Source organism: Anoplophora glabripennis, unplaced genomic scaffold, assembly GCF_000390285.2.
Source record: "Anoplophora glabripennis isolate ALB-LARVAE unplaced genomic scaffold, Agla_2.0 scaffold103, whole genome shotgun sequence".
Lineage (NCBI taxonomy): Eukaryota > Metazoa > Arthropoda > Insecta > Coleoptera > Cerambycidae > Anoplophora > Anoplophora glabripennis.
In genome coordinates, this window is record NW_019416259.1 from 1,009,568 (window position 1) to 1,024,557 (window position 14,990).

At 34.3% G+C, this 14,990-nt stretch overlaps 2 protein-coding genes across 7 annotated transcripts in view; one reads left to right on the top strand and one right to left on the bottom strand.

Annotated features, from left to right (window-relative positions):
• Positions 1–14,990, bottom strand: part of LOC108903327 (trichoplein keratin filament-binding protein) — a 62,605-nt gene that overhangs the window by 35,924 nt on the left and 11,691 nt on the right. Inside the window, exon 2 of the mRNA XM_018705461.1 lies at positions 6,190–6,226. Within this exon, the coding sequence (XP_018560977.1) occupies positions 6,190–6,207 (18 nt within the window). The 5' untranslated portion in view covers positions 6,208–6,226. The remainder of the gene's footprint in view (positions 1–6,189; positions 6,227–14,990) is intronic.
• Positions 1–14,990, top strand: part of LOC108903325 (glutamic acid-rich protein) — a 35,877-nt gene that overhangs the window by 9,429 nt on the left and 11,458 nt on the right. For 4 of the 6 annotated variants that reach the window (XM_018705454.2, XM_018705459.2, XM_018705458.2 and 1 more), the window contains exons 2-3: positions 468–587; positions 13,713–13,912. In XM_018705454.2, the coding sequence (XP_018560970.1) occupies positions 586–587; positions 13,713–13,912 (202 nt within the window). In that variant the 5' untranslated portion in view covers positions 468–585. Of the gene's footprint in view, positions 1–467; positions 588–11,106; positions 11,212–13,712; positions 13,913–14,990 lie in introns of those variants that run through there. The other 2 variants (XM_018705457.2, XM_018705456.2) reach the window with 2 other exon arrangements.

Here is a 14,990-nt window from a genome sequence, read left to right on the forward strand (position 1 = left end):
TTGCAATAACTTTTTTGTTTATTAACCGATTTTAATTTAACAAGCCTCAATTTGTAGATAATTTTACTCCCTACAAGCTGTCTGTGAGTCACTTTTCGCTAAAATTGATGGTTTTCCCTGCAAAGTGAAAAAACTGTTTTCCTCACTTATTTGTTTAAATAGAAAAGTTGGCTAATAAAAGTTTTTGGTTCACGAGATGAGAAATGTCTTGTAGTATGTTCCTTTAGACAATTTTACAATAATCTCGCGGATAGGACTTTTTTCGAGTTTCTCTTATTTTCGCTAATTTTCCTGGTGTAGAACGAGACTTTTCAGTTTGTTGTATCACCTTTTCCCGTAGACGCTCTTTCTCTCTCTCTCACACACACATACATACACATTCATACTTACACGAACAATTAAAAAAAAAATAACCCATGAAACATTTCGACTGTTGTTCACCTATCGCCTTGGTGTTGCTTTTTCAGGAGACTTTTTCAGAGTATAGGCATTTAGCTCGACACCTAACAAAAGCTTTATCAGAACCATAGCACGTTATCATCACAGCCAAAGTATAAGTGGAGTAGCTGCTACTGGGCGTTCATCATGTAAGTCTTCCATTCATATCCTAACTTTATTACTAGTATCGCTAACACATCATTAACTACTACACTGACGTTTGATTTGTTTAATATTAGATAGAGTTTGGCAGAAAATTAACAACACTGGAGATACATAGAAATGTGAGGTTAAAATAAATAGAGCCTTTCCTTTTAATTGATCTGCCTATTCCAAGTGATCCCCTAGTTGAGGCAGATCACTTAAATAGAATGCTCCTTTTGTTTCAGTGATTTGTCAAGTAAACTTTAAGTACAACAATTCTGACACCTCTTTAAAAAATAAGGCACCTGTTTTTAACTTAGATGGAAGAAATCAGGACTATAACTTGTTTGGTACAATGGAAGTGACATTAGAACTACTAGAAGTGGAAAAACTCTAGTATTATTTTCTGTCAAAGCTCTGCAAATCTATTTATAATTTCCTGCTTATTTTCGCGTGTTAAAAATGCACTTGAAACAAAAAAAAAACGTTTCTTAGGCCGTTTAGAAGCACAAGTACTCCAAACCCGCTGAGTGGGGATCGGAATGGGCTTTCGACGACTGTTGTGTATGTTACGCGAAACACAGTGTTCTATTTTTAATGTTTAGCCTTGCTATGCGCTGCACCGATTCATATTGAATTGTCGGTAAGCTCGAACGGCTAAGGACGCAGTCGAATCGATCGATTTTCAAATCTTTCCCGAAAAAAAAAACGGCCAACGTTGTCAGTTTCGTCTAGATGGTATAACTTATGTGAAAATATTTCAAGGGGTGATTTGTTGGGTCATTTAAACGTCAAAAGTTCGTATGGGCCTTAAAAGGCTTTCCACGAAACGAGGTGTTAAAATTTTTGAAAAATAAATACATTTGCACAAATATCTCTGAAGATTTTTAACGTAAACTGATGAAACTTGGATGGGTGACTCATGTAAGCAAAGGTAAAAATTCGCTGCACTTGTACACAATTATGACAACCACTGGTGGAAATACTATGAGACAGTGCTATTAAAAACCTGAGAATATCGACGCCACTGGATTGGAAATGTGCATTTCATTCCTAATTCTATTTTCAAAAAATCTCTACCATTTTATCTGAAGAACGATATTTTTTCGAATCTAATGTAAGCTAGTTGGATAAATCCAACTATTCGTTTCATAGAAAAAATGTATACGATTTTTTTTGTTAAAAAAACAATTTTAAACACGGTATGATCATCAAAAGTCTAAAAAATTATTGGTGCAGATATTTTGAATACTCTAAAGATAAACATTCTATATCTATGATCTTTTTTGGACTGTTGATGACCACAGTGTATTTAAAATTGTTTTTCTAACGAGAGGTCTACAAAACGAAAATCACTTGTTTTCTGAATAAACTGCAAAACATTATTAATTATACAGCGGACAGCAGGATACACTCAGCAAACAATTAGGTCCTAAAATTGAATGTTTTTCCTGATCATCAAATTTGACGTTTAAATTCATAGCCAAGCTTGATGGATGAAGCTTGTTTCACCCTATGAGTATTCCGATGTAAATCCTTATTCAGTAACTTGAATTTTCCACGAAGATTAATTTTATGCCTTAGAGAAAAAGGTGATCATTTTGAACAATTTCTATAACTTATCGACTCTCTAATCAAAGTTTCGTCAGTCTACCTCAAACATCTTCAGAGATTTATATAAATATATAGGGTGTCCGGAAATGATGAGTAAAAAATTCAGGGGATAATTCTAGACCGAAAATAAATCCTACCTCTTTCTATAACATTTTTTGCAAAACTGTTATTAACGGAGTTACAGGGTGTTAAAGTTAAATTTTATTTGCAGTTTTTTTGCAATACCTTTTGCCACACTCATAATATTTTGAGGAAATTTCGTATATGGGGGTTTTTCGGGATGAGGATTATAAATTTGCCCACCCTTTTTTCGCATTTTGTAGAGGGCGCCACATACGAGCCTTTATTTTGATTTGAATGGTTTCAACTTTATAGTGCTACAATTTATGCGAAATTTGACTGAATATTTTTGTTCTCCTAGTCTATTGACATAAAATACTTTATTTGTTTCGATAAATCTAACCGTTTTCGGAAAAAAAAACGCTAAAATAACATTGCTTGCATGTGACGAATACGAAATCATTTTAATTTATTTTCTACATTAAACATAGCATGCTTTGGAAACAAGCGCTTAGTTGCCTTGGAAACAAGTTTGTGGAGAATTAGTTTTTATATCGCCAATTAATTTATTATTCGAAAATAAACCGTATTGACTTTCATTTTGTCGAGCAGGAAAAAAATGAATTTCGTTTGCGCTGCATCTGTCTTGTTATCCTTTAAACGCCTACTACAAGAAAAACGTCAATTTGCTTGCCAAAATAGTTTTCGTAACGTTGGTGTCGACCGCGTCATAATTTTACAGATTTATGTAGCAGTTATTTTCTCAATGACGGGTTCTTGACATATTTCCTAAAGCAGACCTTCGTTTTTATCTGTCGCTGTGCGGTGGATTCAAATCCGGCGAATCAAGAGGCCGATTACGTTTAACAAGTCAAGGACGAGAAGTTCACACGAACGCCGCACATGGGGGGACGACAGGGGGCAAAACGTAATTTTATTCATCGACATAGTAAATATCTCGCGGCAAACAAATCGTAAACTTGTAAAAGTCGATTGTAATACCCGCGGATCATCCTCTAAAATACGTCCAGCTCCCATCGGTGCCCACGGCCGTTGACCGAGTGCCAAAATCGAACCACATAATTTTTTCGGAATCAAAACATCCAACCGTTTTTTTTTTTTTTTCATAGCTTTCGCGGTGCACATGGCACCTGCCAATAATATTCTATAATAATTCGGCCCGACGCACAGTGCGGCACATTTATTATGTTAGAACTGCGTAGCGACACGATGACGGTGCAAAAAGGGGTTTTTATTTTAATTCCGCCAGCGCGGGATCGAGGACGGTTCGAAATTTTGACAAATTTATAAAAAATATGTCTTAAATATATATGTAGTTTGATTTGAATATTATTTGGTGTCATAGTCACTAAGCGAAAAGTTAAGAAAATCGCTAATGTCTAGTGGCAAAATGTCAACGATTTGTGCACATTTTAGGTGCTAAATACAGGGTGTCCGGAAATTAATGCAACAAAATTTGGTGACGGATTCTTAAGATAAATTTGGGGACAAAAAAAGTTTCTCCATTCAATGTTTTTTAGCGAACTAATAATTTTTAAGAAATTCAAATATGCGACCAAATTTTTTTTAGTTCCAAACACAAGGGGGCTCACGAAAAAGTGACTTAAGGAGGTAAATTGGGTTTACTAAAATGCACAGATGTACTTGAAATTTATATAGCGTATTACCCAGTGCTCCCTCCGTGCGTCATATTTTTTTGAATCTAGATTTTGAGATATTGTCGTTGAAAGTTGTTCATTTTAACATAGGTTTATATGACGAAGATGGACGGTGCGGCTCTTTTTTTGCCCATAACTGAGAAAAAAATGTAGAAATTGTGAAACAAAACTTTTCCATAGGTAGTACACAGTATTATCTTATTTTTGATGTAAAACTAATGTAAGTTTTGAACATAGTACAGCAGTATTAATTAGAAACGGAAAACAATAATTGCATTTCTGACTTGAGGATTAATGTGGCAACGTCGCAATCAGCTGACAGCAAGGGGGGAATACATTTGAAAGACTTGATAAAAACAAAATTTATTTCAAATTTTTTCTTAAATCCCATGTAAACTGTTATCAACAATAAATTATCCACAACAGATTATTTTTTGTAATGTTAAAAAAAAATTAATTAATTAAAAAAGCTAGGAAGCTGTGATATATTTATTGCAATAAAATATACAGTTGATAAATCCTTTTAATAGATTTAATGGTTTATAAAAACATCGTAATCCGTACCCAGCAATATTTAGGGTTACATAAAGTTTTCTTTACTTGATTAATATAATTAGTAATACTTGAGATAAAAGCATTTGTACGGAATAACAAATGAACATAAATATTTCTCAGCAAACTTTATATCTAAAAAATTAGTTATAGTTGCAAAACTTTTGTAACATTACTAAAATAGAGATTAAAACACGAACAGTGAGTAATAGTGTAATTTCTATCACAGAACCTTCAAAATCGCATCCAACATTTTCTTTGACTTGGACGAGAGATGGGCGCGAATGTCATTTCATTTCTATAGCACTAAATTAACATAATTCTCGTTGTTTTGTCAGTTCACATGATTTACGGATTTTAAATAAAGGATACAAATCTTCGCGAGGATAATTCGATATATTTGCTATATAGAATAATTATATTGTACATAGTTTACACACAATACATTTTTGAACGCGTACACACCTTTTTCCGAATTTGACGCGCAATATCTCCGATGTCAGAGGTCTGTAGGTTCGCAGTGTGTACAACTGCACTCGATTATTAGCGCTGTTGCCACATCTACATAGTGTTTATGCGTTCATTAAATATAATTTAAAACTACTTAAATATGATATTTTTATGTTGTTAATTTTCGATATGTATGTTATGTGCATATTGAGTAGATGTATTTGCTATATAGATAATCTTTATCGCAACTAATTTCAATAGAATTTAATTTTTTCAAGTTGGTAGCGGATTTTAGTCCCATAGGAAAAGCATAGGACCACCCCCTGCGATCCTAACTTCCCTCGGACCCCGAAATACCTCCTTAAAAGGGTTCTCCGTCAAAAAGCGTAGCCCTATCAGATTCTACATGTCATAAAACCCCTGTGTCCCAAATTTAGTGATTCTTGTACAACAGGGTCCTGATATATAAAACAGACTATACTTAGGGGCGGATTTCCCCCAAAAAAGAGGGCCACTTGGCAAAAATAAAAAATACGGGTCCCCTAAATTTGTCTTAAGAATCTGTGACCAAATTTGGTTGCATTAATTTCGGGACACCCCATATTTTCTCAAAAGACAGAAAGTTACATTTTCATGATTTCGTCAGTCTTTCTCTCAAGTGACGTCATCACATGCGCGTAGGCACACCATATTCACTCACAGCACGAATGACACATCATTACGTGAAGAAATATTACGTTTACGATGAAATTTGGGCCAATGGGTATCTAATTAAACCACTGAATTTCCATTGAATCGAATACGTACGTTTACCAGTGGCGTTACTAAGAATTTTAGAAATACGACGACAAAGATCTTTTCCATTTTAGTTGAAAAGCGAATAATAACTGTATTAGGAACATTTTTTCATAGGCCCATTTTTTATTTTTAGTGGTATCCAAGAGTTAAATTGCACCCAATTAGATTACCTAACTCAATTCTGTAAAACTTGTACAAATTTGGTGATCGTGACTCAATATTGGTAAGGCAGGGAATTGTTTTAAGAAATTTTAGGTCGTCGTCAAAACAGTTCTTAGAAAACTAACGCAAAAATATTGGTTTGTCTCGCTACGTCACCATTATTACCGAAATGATTTGAAATTGTGAGTTTCTTTTGAAAAAAAAAATTCGGTTACATGAAGCGTGTGAGTTAACCAGTGTTCTTAAGAATGTAAAGATAAAAGCATGCATATGAGATATCAAAAAAACTTACCTCTCCTGAACGGTACATTTGGCTTCAACAGCGATTTCTGAAAAAAAAAACCAGTATTGTATATAGCTAAACTCTGACGAATTTCTTATCAATACCTCCAAATTCGATTGAAAATGATCGTCACAGTATAAACCGTACATATTCTAAAACTTCGTTTTATTTCAGCAATTTAAACCAGGTTGCAAATTTGAGGTGAATAGTGTAATAGTTCGATTCAAAATATGTATTAGAATACGAATATGACAAGTAACTAGAATCACAATGACGAGTCGCAAATTGATTTGCCGCGAAAGAAATGGCAGATTATTATTACATCGTTAACGACATACTACTTTAACGAATTTTGACAAGCATGGTAAAAATACGCGACAAAATGGTAGATATAACGTACCATATTGCAAATATCTAATTTCAATATTCAAATTCACCTAATTGTCTGGGACTTAAGGTATATTTACCAGATAGTATTAAGGGCCCCCCATATTCTTTAAATAGTGTTTTCCGCAAAGACAAATAATTTCAAACATTTAATAACTGAATAATCTAAAGCTTATCAAATAATAGGAATGTTATGTCATGCCACCTGAGTATTTTCAAAGACGCCGCAGTAAAACGAATAAACAGGTGCAAAAAACGATCAAACCATCAAGGTTTTAGGTACTGAAATCTACGAAAATACTAACTTTTTTATATATAATTCCACATGTAAATATTCTTATAACATTTACTTGTTTAGTCCTACATATAAAATTGTTTAGTTTTATTTAGAAGCATGTGAAAATAATTCTTAAAATGTGGGGTTAGAATAACAGCAAACGCATGTTTTACAAACGCTTTTTTAGTTATTATTTTATTTAAGTAAATTTAAATGGTAACAATGAATAAACAAAACATCAAGGATTTTATTTTTGTGCTTACTTTTGTTCTACACGTTTTACTTTTAAAGATTTCAGTACCTAAAAACGCCAGAAATTTCACTATTTCTCGGCCAGGAATATGGCCACCATGAAATATTCACGCAATGAGTAATGTTAAACACGACTTACAGTTCGATATATCCAGAAGAACCCTGTGAACTTTCATCTCGATCTAACGAACTTTCTCTTTGTTTCAGTAAACTTTTGAAAAAAATTGAAGGGTCACGATTTTTGAGCTTCAACACTTCATAACCATGATTAAAATGGAAAAAAACATTTTTTGAGGTTCTCACATTTTTACCGCAAATATTGATGAAAAAACATTTTTATTTTCGAAAAATTTTCAAAATTTTTTTTCAGAAGAAAATGGGTAGTTTTGAAAAAACCGTTTTTTAAGTGATTACAGACTGCACAAATATTGTAATTAATTTTTGTGCAGTCTGTAATCTCAAAAAGTCTCAAAAAACGGTATGAATCGGGATCGAAATCTGGTTTGGTTCATCAACTTTAATTTAGTTTAATTAAAAGCTGATGAACAGAAGCGTAGTACAAAAAAGCCGAATCGTGCTGGAAACAATTGCATTTTGTTTTCTTCAATGTCCGGAAGGTTTTCCAAAAAAAAATAATAAATCGAAAATATTTCGAAAATATATTTTTTTAATCAATTTGCGGTAAAAATGCGAGAAAACCTTAAAAAACATATTTTTTCCATTTTAATCATGACTATGAACTGTTTAAGCTCAAAAAACGCGACCCTTTAATTTTTTTCAAAAGTTTAACTGTTTGAAACAAAGAGACGGTTCGTTAGATCGAGATGAAACTTCACAGGGTTCTTCTGGATATATCGAACTGTAAAGGTCATGCTTAACATTAGTCATTTCGTGAAGATTTCTAATTTAGCCGTCAATTTTCTAAAATACCATAAATTATCCTTTTTTCCTGTTTTTTAAATTCGTGTAAAAGATGAAAAAAAATCCGAAAAGTTGCGGCAACATGTTATAGGACATTTATTACAGTTTTCGAAACTGTTCTTCAATTTTCTGTACGACCATTTATTTGACGCCGAGATATCGATGATTGAAGACAAAAGGATCCCTTTCCATTAAAAGTCCGATATTTCGATGAATAATGGTCGTATGGAAATTTAAAAAAAAAGGAAATTAAAGCTGAATAGACAAGCTATATGGCCCATGCAATGGCTTAGTTGAAAAAAATTTCCGTGAACTGAAAAAAATAAATAAAAAAATTTTCAAAATTTCTTTGTCGCGCTATTTCTTAGAATTGCATGATAACCGTAACTCCTAAAAATGTTTGACCGAAAAATCTAAAACCTAGAATCTTAGAGCTTCAAAATGCTTATTTTTAATTCTCGATACGACCATTTTTCACTTAAATACAGTCTGTCAAAAATCACGGAAAAGGAAATTCTTTTGACCCTTTAATAGTTTGGTTTAGTGTAATTGAAATTGTACAGATCGAATCTGACCCTTGTATACTATTTACATAGATAATATAAAAATGAACAACTTCAAATTAACTTATTTTTACAAGGATTTAGAAGTACTTAAGAACAGCCAACACGTGTTTCGTAGAATAGATAGACTGATGTGCTTAAAACTTACAAAAAAACGTGGCTAATTAACATTAGCCGTGTTATTCCTAATTCGCAGGCTCGAGAAGAATAGCCTCATACGAAGGTGAGATCTTGATATATCATCGATATCATCATTAGCGTATTTTCTCTTCTTTTGTTTAATCTTGGCATTTTGTAGTTCTACCAAGTATTTGTATTGTTTTTATTGGTGTTGTGCTGTGTCAGTCTGTTTATCGAGTGTTTTTTCCTTCAAGTGGTTTATTATAGACGTACTCTTAACCACAACCAAATTTTTCTTGAATGATATCCTGTTGCGAGGCTACTTCGCTTACATGAAATTATCTTTGATGCGCATGCTCACTAACATCCATATAATTTTAATTTATTAATTACTATAAAAGTCAATATTGTTCTATAAATTTAAAAATAACGAGCGTTCAAATAAAAACGTGGTCGAAGTTGGCTCTGACACATTGGACGTAGGGAGTAGCTTATAGCGACCAACTTAACCTCATTTCTCAACGAGCTGTATAGCAGCTGTCAGTTTCAATAACGTTAATGACTATATAACTTTATTTTAAAGAATAATCGTGATAACAATAACAAACAATTAAAGGAGCTGCGGAAAGTGTCCCCCTCCTTGTTATAACAATAAATTAAAGCAGCTGCTGAAAGTGTCCCCCTCCTTGTTCCAAGCACTTTTCACACCTGTTCCTCAAAGAATTAAAGACATTTTCTAAGATGCTCGGGGTATTGTTAATTTCACGAATCTTGTCTATAAGTCGAGCCTGCAGATGGTTTAAATCAGGAATAGGCAGTTCAAAAATAGTGTTTTTAAGGTAAGGCCACAAAAAGAAATCACACGGCGTAATATCACATGACCTCGGTGGAAATTCATGTTCAGCATTGAGACTTATTAGTCGATTTTGGAAAACTTCCCTCAACATATTCATCGTCTCGCCTGCCGTATGTGCCCTTGCGCCATCTTGTTGAAAGTAAAAGTTTGTAATTTCGTTTTCTTCCAGCTGGTTAACAAAAGGAGCGATAATTTCTTCTCTATACCTTTGCGCAGTAAGAGTACCATTAAAAAAAATAGGTCCATAAATCCTCCTTCGATTGAGAGCACACCAAACTCCAATTTTTTGAGCGTGTAGAGGGCCCTCGACAAAAAAGTTATCTGGTTTTTCAGAAGACCACATTCTCATATTCTGTGAGTTTACGTAACCACTTAAATGAAACCAGGCTTCATCAGAAAAAAAGGTGATATTATGAAGTTCACCGTAGTTGTTTAAAAACCATTCACAAAATACAGCCCGTCGCGGAAAATCAACTTCATGAAGTTCTTGCTGACAAGTTAAACGATAGGAGAACAAACGCAAATCTTTTTTTAACACTGTGTGGCAGGTACCGACTGATACTCCCACCATTTGTGATAAAACACGTACCTACAGAAGTTCTTGGCGCATTTTCCATTATTTGTTGGACATTTTCTTTTAATTCTTCAGTCCGCTTTTTAGGTCGACCGCTTCCTTTTCTTGTTACACTGCCCGTTTCACGAAAAACATTAACATAACGCTGAACTGCACTGAAAAATTTTGTACTCAACAACGCCAGGAAATTGATTTTAAAATTCTATGAAACATTCCTCAATAGAATACTTCCATATTCCATCAATCTTCCGTCCATTTCTAAAGCAGGACTCTATGATAAACACTTTTTGTCCTTGAGAAAACACCATTTTAAACTCTTTTTAAAACGAAAATATACAAATTGATAGCGGCGATATAGCGCTTTGACAGATGACGTTTAAGTTCATTTACTATACGCTACGCCCTACAGCCAAATTTTCAGAACCAACTTGACCACGTTTTTATTTGAACGCTCGTTATAAATTCTATAATTCTTTTAGTTTGTCACTTGGGGTTTGAAACTTCATAAATATTTCTAATATTGCCAGATTGCGATATTTAAGGTTGCCATGACCTTAAATATCATTTTTTTGGCACCTATGTTCAATGTATGTACATAAGATCAAAAATCGATTTAGTAAAAATATTGGGAAATTCTTCATGACAATGTGTACTATGGGGTTACCTATTGTATGTGACGTCACTACTAAAAAGGTCTATTTAAGTGCTGACGGATAAAACTTTTACAACGTCTCGACTGTGTCCCGTGCGCGCCGGGTCCGGCCCTGGAATGAAGATTTCCGCACGACCTCTACTAACTAATAATAATAAGAGGCAAGTGTGTGTATGAGGCATCTCCCGAATGAGTTGCTGGGACCCCTGCCGTTAATAAGTTCATAACTATCTATCGGATCGCCCACCATCTGTATTTTTAACCGGGAGATATCCACCAACACTTATTCACGTGTTTTGGCAATTATTTACAGTTGTGCACCGACGGCTATAGCGGAACGAATGGAATAACTCCGGCAATAATCAGACGTGTGTACGCGAAAAGTTTCAAAAGAAGCGCCCGTAAACGCGAAGGAAAAAAGTACTAGAGGTACATACACTGCTTATACCGAAAGCCTCGAGTATACTGTTCGCTTATACAGGGTGATCGAGAATGATTGACCGTGCCGTCTCATACTGATTTTTGATGTGCGGCATACCAGTTTTTGATACCAATACTAGAATCATGAGCGCAGGTTGAGGAATTTTAATGGTAAACAAATAATTACGTTCAAACGTCAAATAAATTAGGTTACTGTCAAAATGGAAATTCATAATAAAAATATCAATTATTTAACAAAAATCAAAGTTATTTCACAAATTAAGCAATACTGATGGACCAATAAATGTTATTATTGTTATTATTATTAAAGAGGATGACAGAATCAAATGTAGGTTTAGCCTAACTTTTCCAAAATTCTTATTTCATTTACAATTAGAAAAACTTTTAAATCAAAGTTTGATGTAGCTAATTTTGAATAACGACTGTAAGTGCTTCAGCGATTTTATTTTTAAAACGTTATGAGTTAATTTTAAAACAGAAGCACTATTGTGGCTACATTCTTGGCATCTAAGACGATTCAGCTATACAGCGATACGCTGCAAGCTGCTGTTTTTCATCAAAGCAAACTGCTGTATGCTTATAAGACGACTATTTTGCAGCTACTGCTTTCACACTTCTGAATATCCAGCGCAAGCGATCCAGCCCAAAAATTTATGCTGAACATTTTAGTTAGCTGTCGAAATTCAGGAAAAGTGTCTTAAAAAAATTTGCTTCAAGCAAATGCAAGCAGTTGGAAGTGCTTGATTATGTTAGATGGTAGGATTGTCTGTATGACCGAGAGCAATAAACAACAGTTACATGCAATATATAATAACAGAGTAATTGGAATTTTTTCACATTTTATTGAATATTTTACCTTAAAATTACATAAAATCCATAAAAATATCTATATTTTTACAATAAATGTTCAATATGATGTCCATTGTTGTTCAAGCAGGTATTAATTCTTCTTTTCATATTATTAAATACATTCTGTAAAACATTTTGTGTAATACTCCTAATTTCGTTTGTAATTGCCTCTTGAAGTTCTTCAATCGTGTGTAACCGTTGAGCAAATACTGAATTTTTTAAAAAACCAAATAAATAATAGTCTAGGGGTGTAAGGTCAGGAGAACGTGGTGGCCATCTATCTCGACTAATTATTCGATCATCATAATACTCTCTAATCAACTCTAAAGTTTCGTTAGAGGTGTGAGCTGTTGCGCCATCTTGCTGAAAGTATCCATGATGGATTTCATCGTCGTGAAGTTCCTCAAAAAATGGTAACAATATTTGCTGCCGATATACCTGCCCAGTTACATTTTCACGGAAAAAATATGGTCCGATTATTCTTCTACGTGACATAGCTACCCAAACACCAAGTTTAATAGGGTGCAGAGTTGTTTCACGCAAAATATTAGGGTTTTCTGTGTTCCAAGAGCGATAATTTTGGGAGTTTACGTACCCACTTAAATGAAACCACGCTTCATCAGAAAAAAATGTTAGATCTAGAATATCGTCGTCATTCAGATTTTCGTTAAACCAATTACAGTATTGCACACGTTTTCCAAAATCTAACGGAAGTAGTTCCTGCACAACACTAACTTTATAAGGATGAAAATGCAACTTCTTTACTGCTTTATGGCATGATCCATATGATATTCCTATAAACAATTTAGGAATAATGATACAAATTTTAGAATAAATATTTGTTATTAAGTACCTGTTTGAGCAGATAACCGACGTAGTGATTTGGTTGGACTAGCTCGTAAGCGGTTTTCAACATCTTCCAAGACTTCCTCTGTAAGAATAGACTTTCTGCCTGGAGATTTTCCTCTACAAACACTTCCAGTGTTATGGAAGCGTTCCACTAATCTCTTCACGTGTCTCGAAAAAATTTCATAATCAATTTCATCATTTGGAAATTGTTCTTGAAATTGTAAATGACACGAATTCATCGAATATTTCCAACCATTACCATTGTTTTGTCCACTACGAAAATAGGCCTCCAGAAGAAATTTATCATGTTCTAATGAAAATGCCATGTTAACCTAAATTAAAAAACCGATTAGGTTAGAGAACAACATACGCAATAAATTAATTACTCACGTATAATATCCACCTACTCTAACTGTAGTATTGAAAAATACTGTTTTATAATGTCGCAAAATATATCAGGTAACAACAAAATCTACAAAATAATATTCAAGCCAAAAAATCCGTGCGCCAATGAACAGAACGTCAAATTGTGAAATCGCCACAGAACACCATGAAATTGCACGGAAAAAAAAGTAATTTTAGCAAACGGAAATCAGTTTTGATAGCAATTGAGACAGGGTACGTTCAGAATCCGGTCAATCATTCTCGATCTCTCTGTATAACCACTGACTGAAAGGTCCAAAAATAGCTTTGTTTTTCGAAAAAACGAAACAACCAACACCAACTAACAAAAACCTAAGCAATCCAACAGGCTATTCCCGATAAATCAAACCTACTGTCTTCCCTTGCAGGGTCTTCACGAAAGCTATGCCGGCGGGGAAAGAGAGCGACAGCGGAAACTCGTCCAACGCCGCCCAGAGGACCACCTTCAGGCCACCCTGGGTCAAGGAGGGCCCCAACCCCCTGCCTACCCCCGCGGCGCCCTGGACTCTCAACAAGACCAACAGGAAGGACAGCAACACGGACTCGGCGGCGGAGTACAATCCTTTAGGTGAGGGGGCGCCTTCGGGAAGGACCGAGCGGACTCGGATCGGGAGATCCGACTGGCCAAAGAAACAGTTTCGTATCCAATAAATGTTCATGCGTTTATTAATTCGATTGTCTTACTTGTACAGGGTGTGTCTTTACTGAAATTGACGCAAAACGTTAAAAAAAAACAAGAGACTTTACCAGAGGTCCGAAATATCTGGAAAAGTTAGGCGTCGGGGAAGAAAAATTCTCAGAAAAATTCTCAGAAAAATTTGGAAAAAACCGGAATATTTAAAATCGATATAAAATATGGGTGTCTCAGAAATAAATGCCGGAAAATTAGCGAAAATAAAAGAGAAACTCGAAAAAAATCCTATCCGCGATATTATTGTAAAATTGTCTAAATTAACATAATACAAGACATCTCTCATCTCGTGAGTCAAAAACTTTTATTAGCTAACTTTTCTATTTAAACAAATAAGTGAGGAAAACAGTTTTTTCACTTTGCAGGGAAAACCATCAATTTTAGTGAAAAGTGACTCCCAGACAACTTGTAGGGAATAAAATTATCTACAAAATGAGACTGGTTAAATTAAAATCGGTTAATAACCAAAAAAGTTATTGCAAAAAAACAAGAAAAGTGCCCGTTTCTTAATTTGTTTATCCACGACTATTGTATAATGTACCCATTATACGTCTGTTTGCTCGACCTTAATAATACCCATTAATCACGGCAGTGATTAATGAGTCATTAATCACTACTGTCAGATGCTTCCTTAATTTAGCTATAATATTATATTGTTCTGCTACAAACAATCCGTTTTTAAAATTTTATCGTGTAAACCACTAAATATTTTCAATTCAGTGCTGTACATATAAAAAAATATTAAAAAAGTGAATTTTCCTAGACCGAATTCGAACCCGGGACCCGCGGTTGGAAGGGAAAGAGCATCTACACTGAGCCATCAGCGACTTCATTTGTGCGAGTCGTATATCTGTTTCTTAACATACCATGTTTTTCGAAACATTTCAAAAAAAACTTCAACAAAAATATTTAGTAGTCGTGGATAAAGTATAGTATTCTACTCCCGTATAATGGG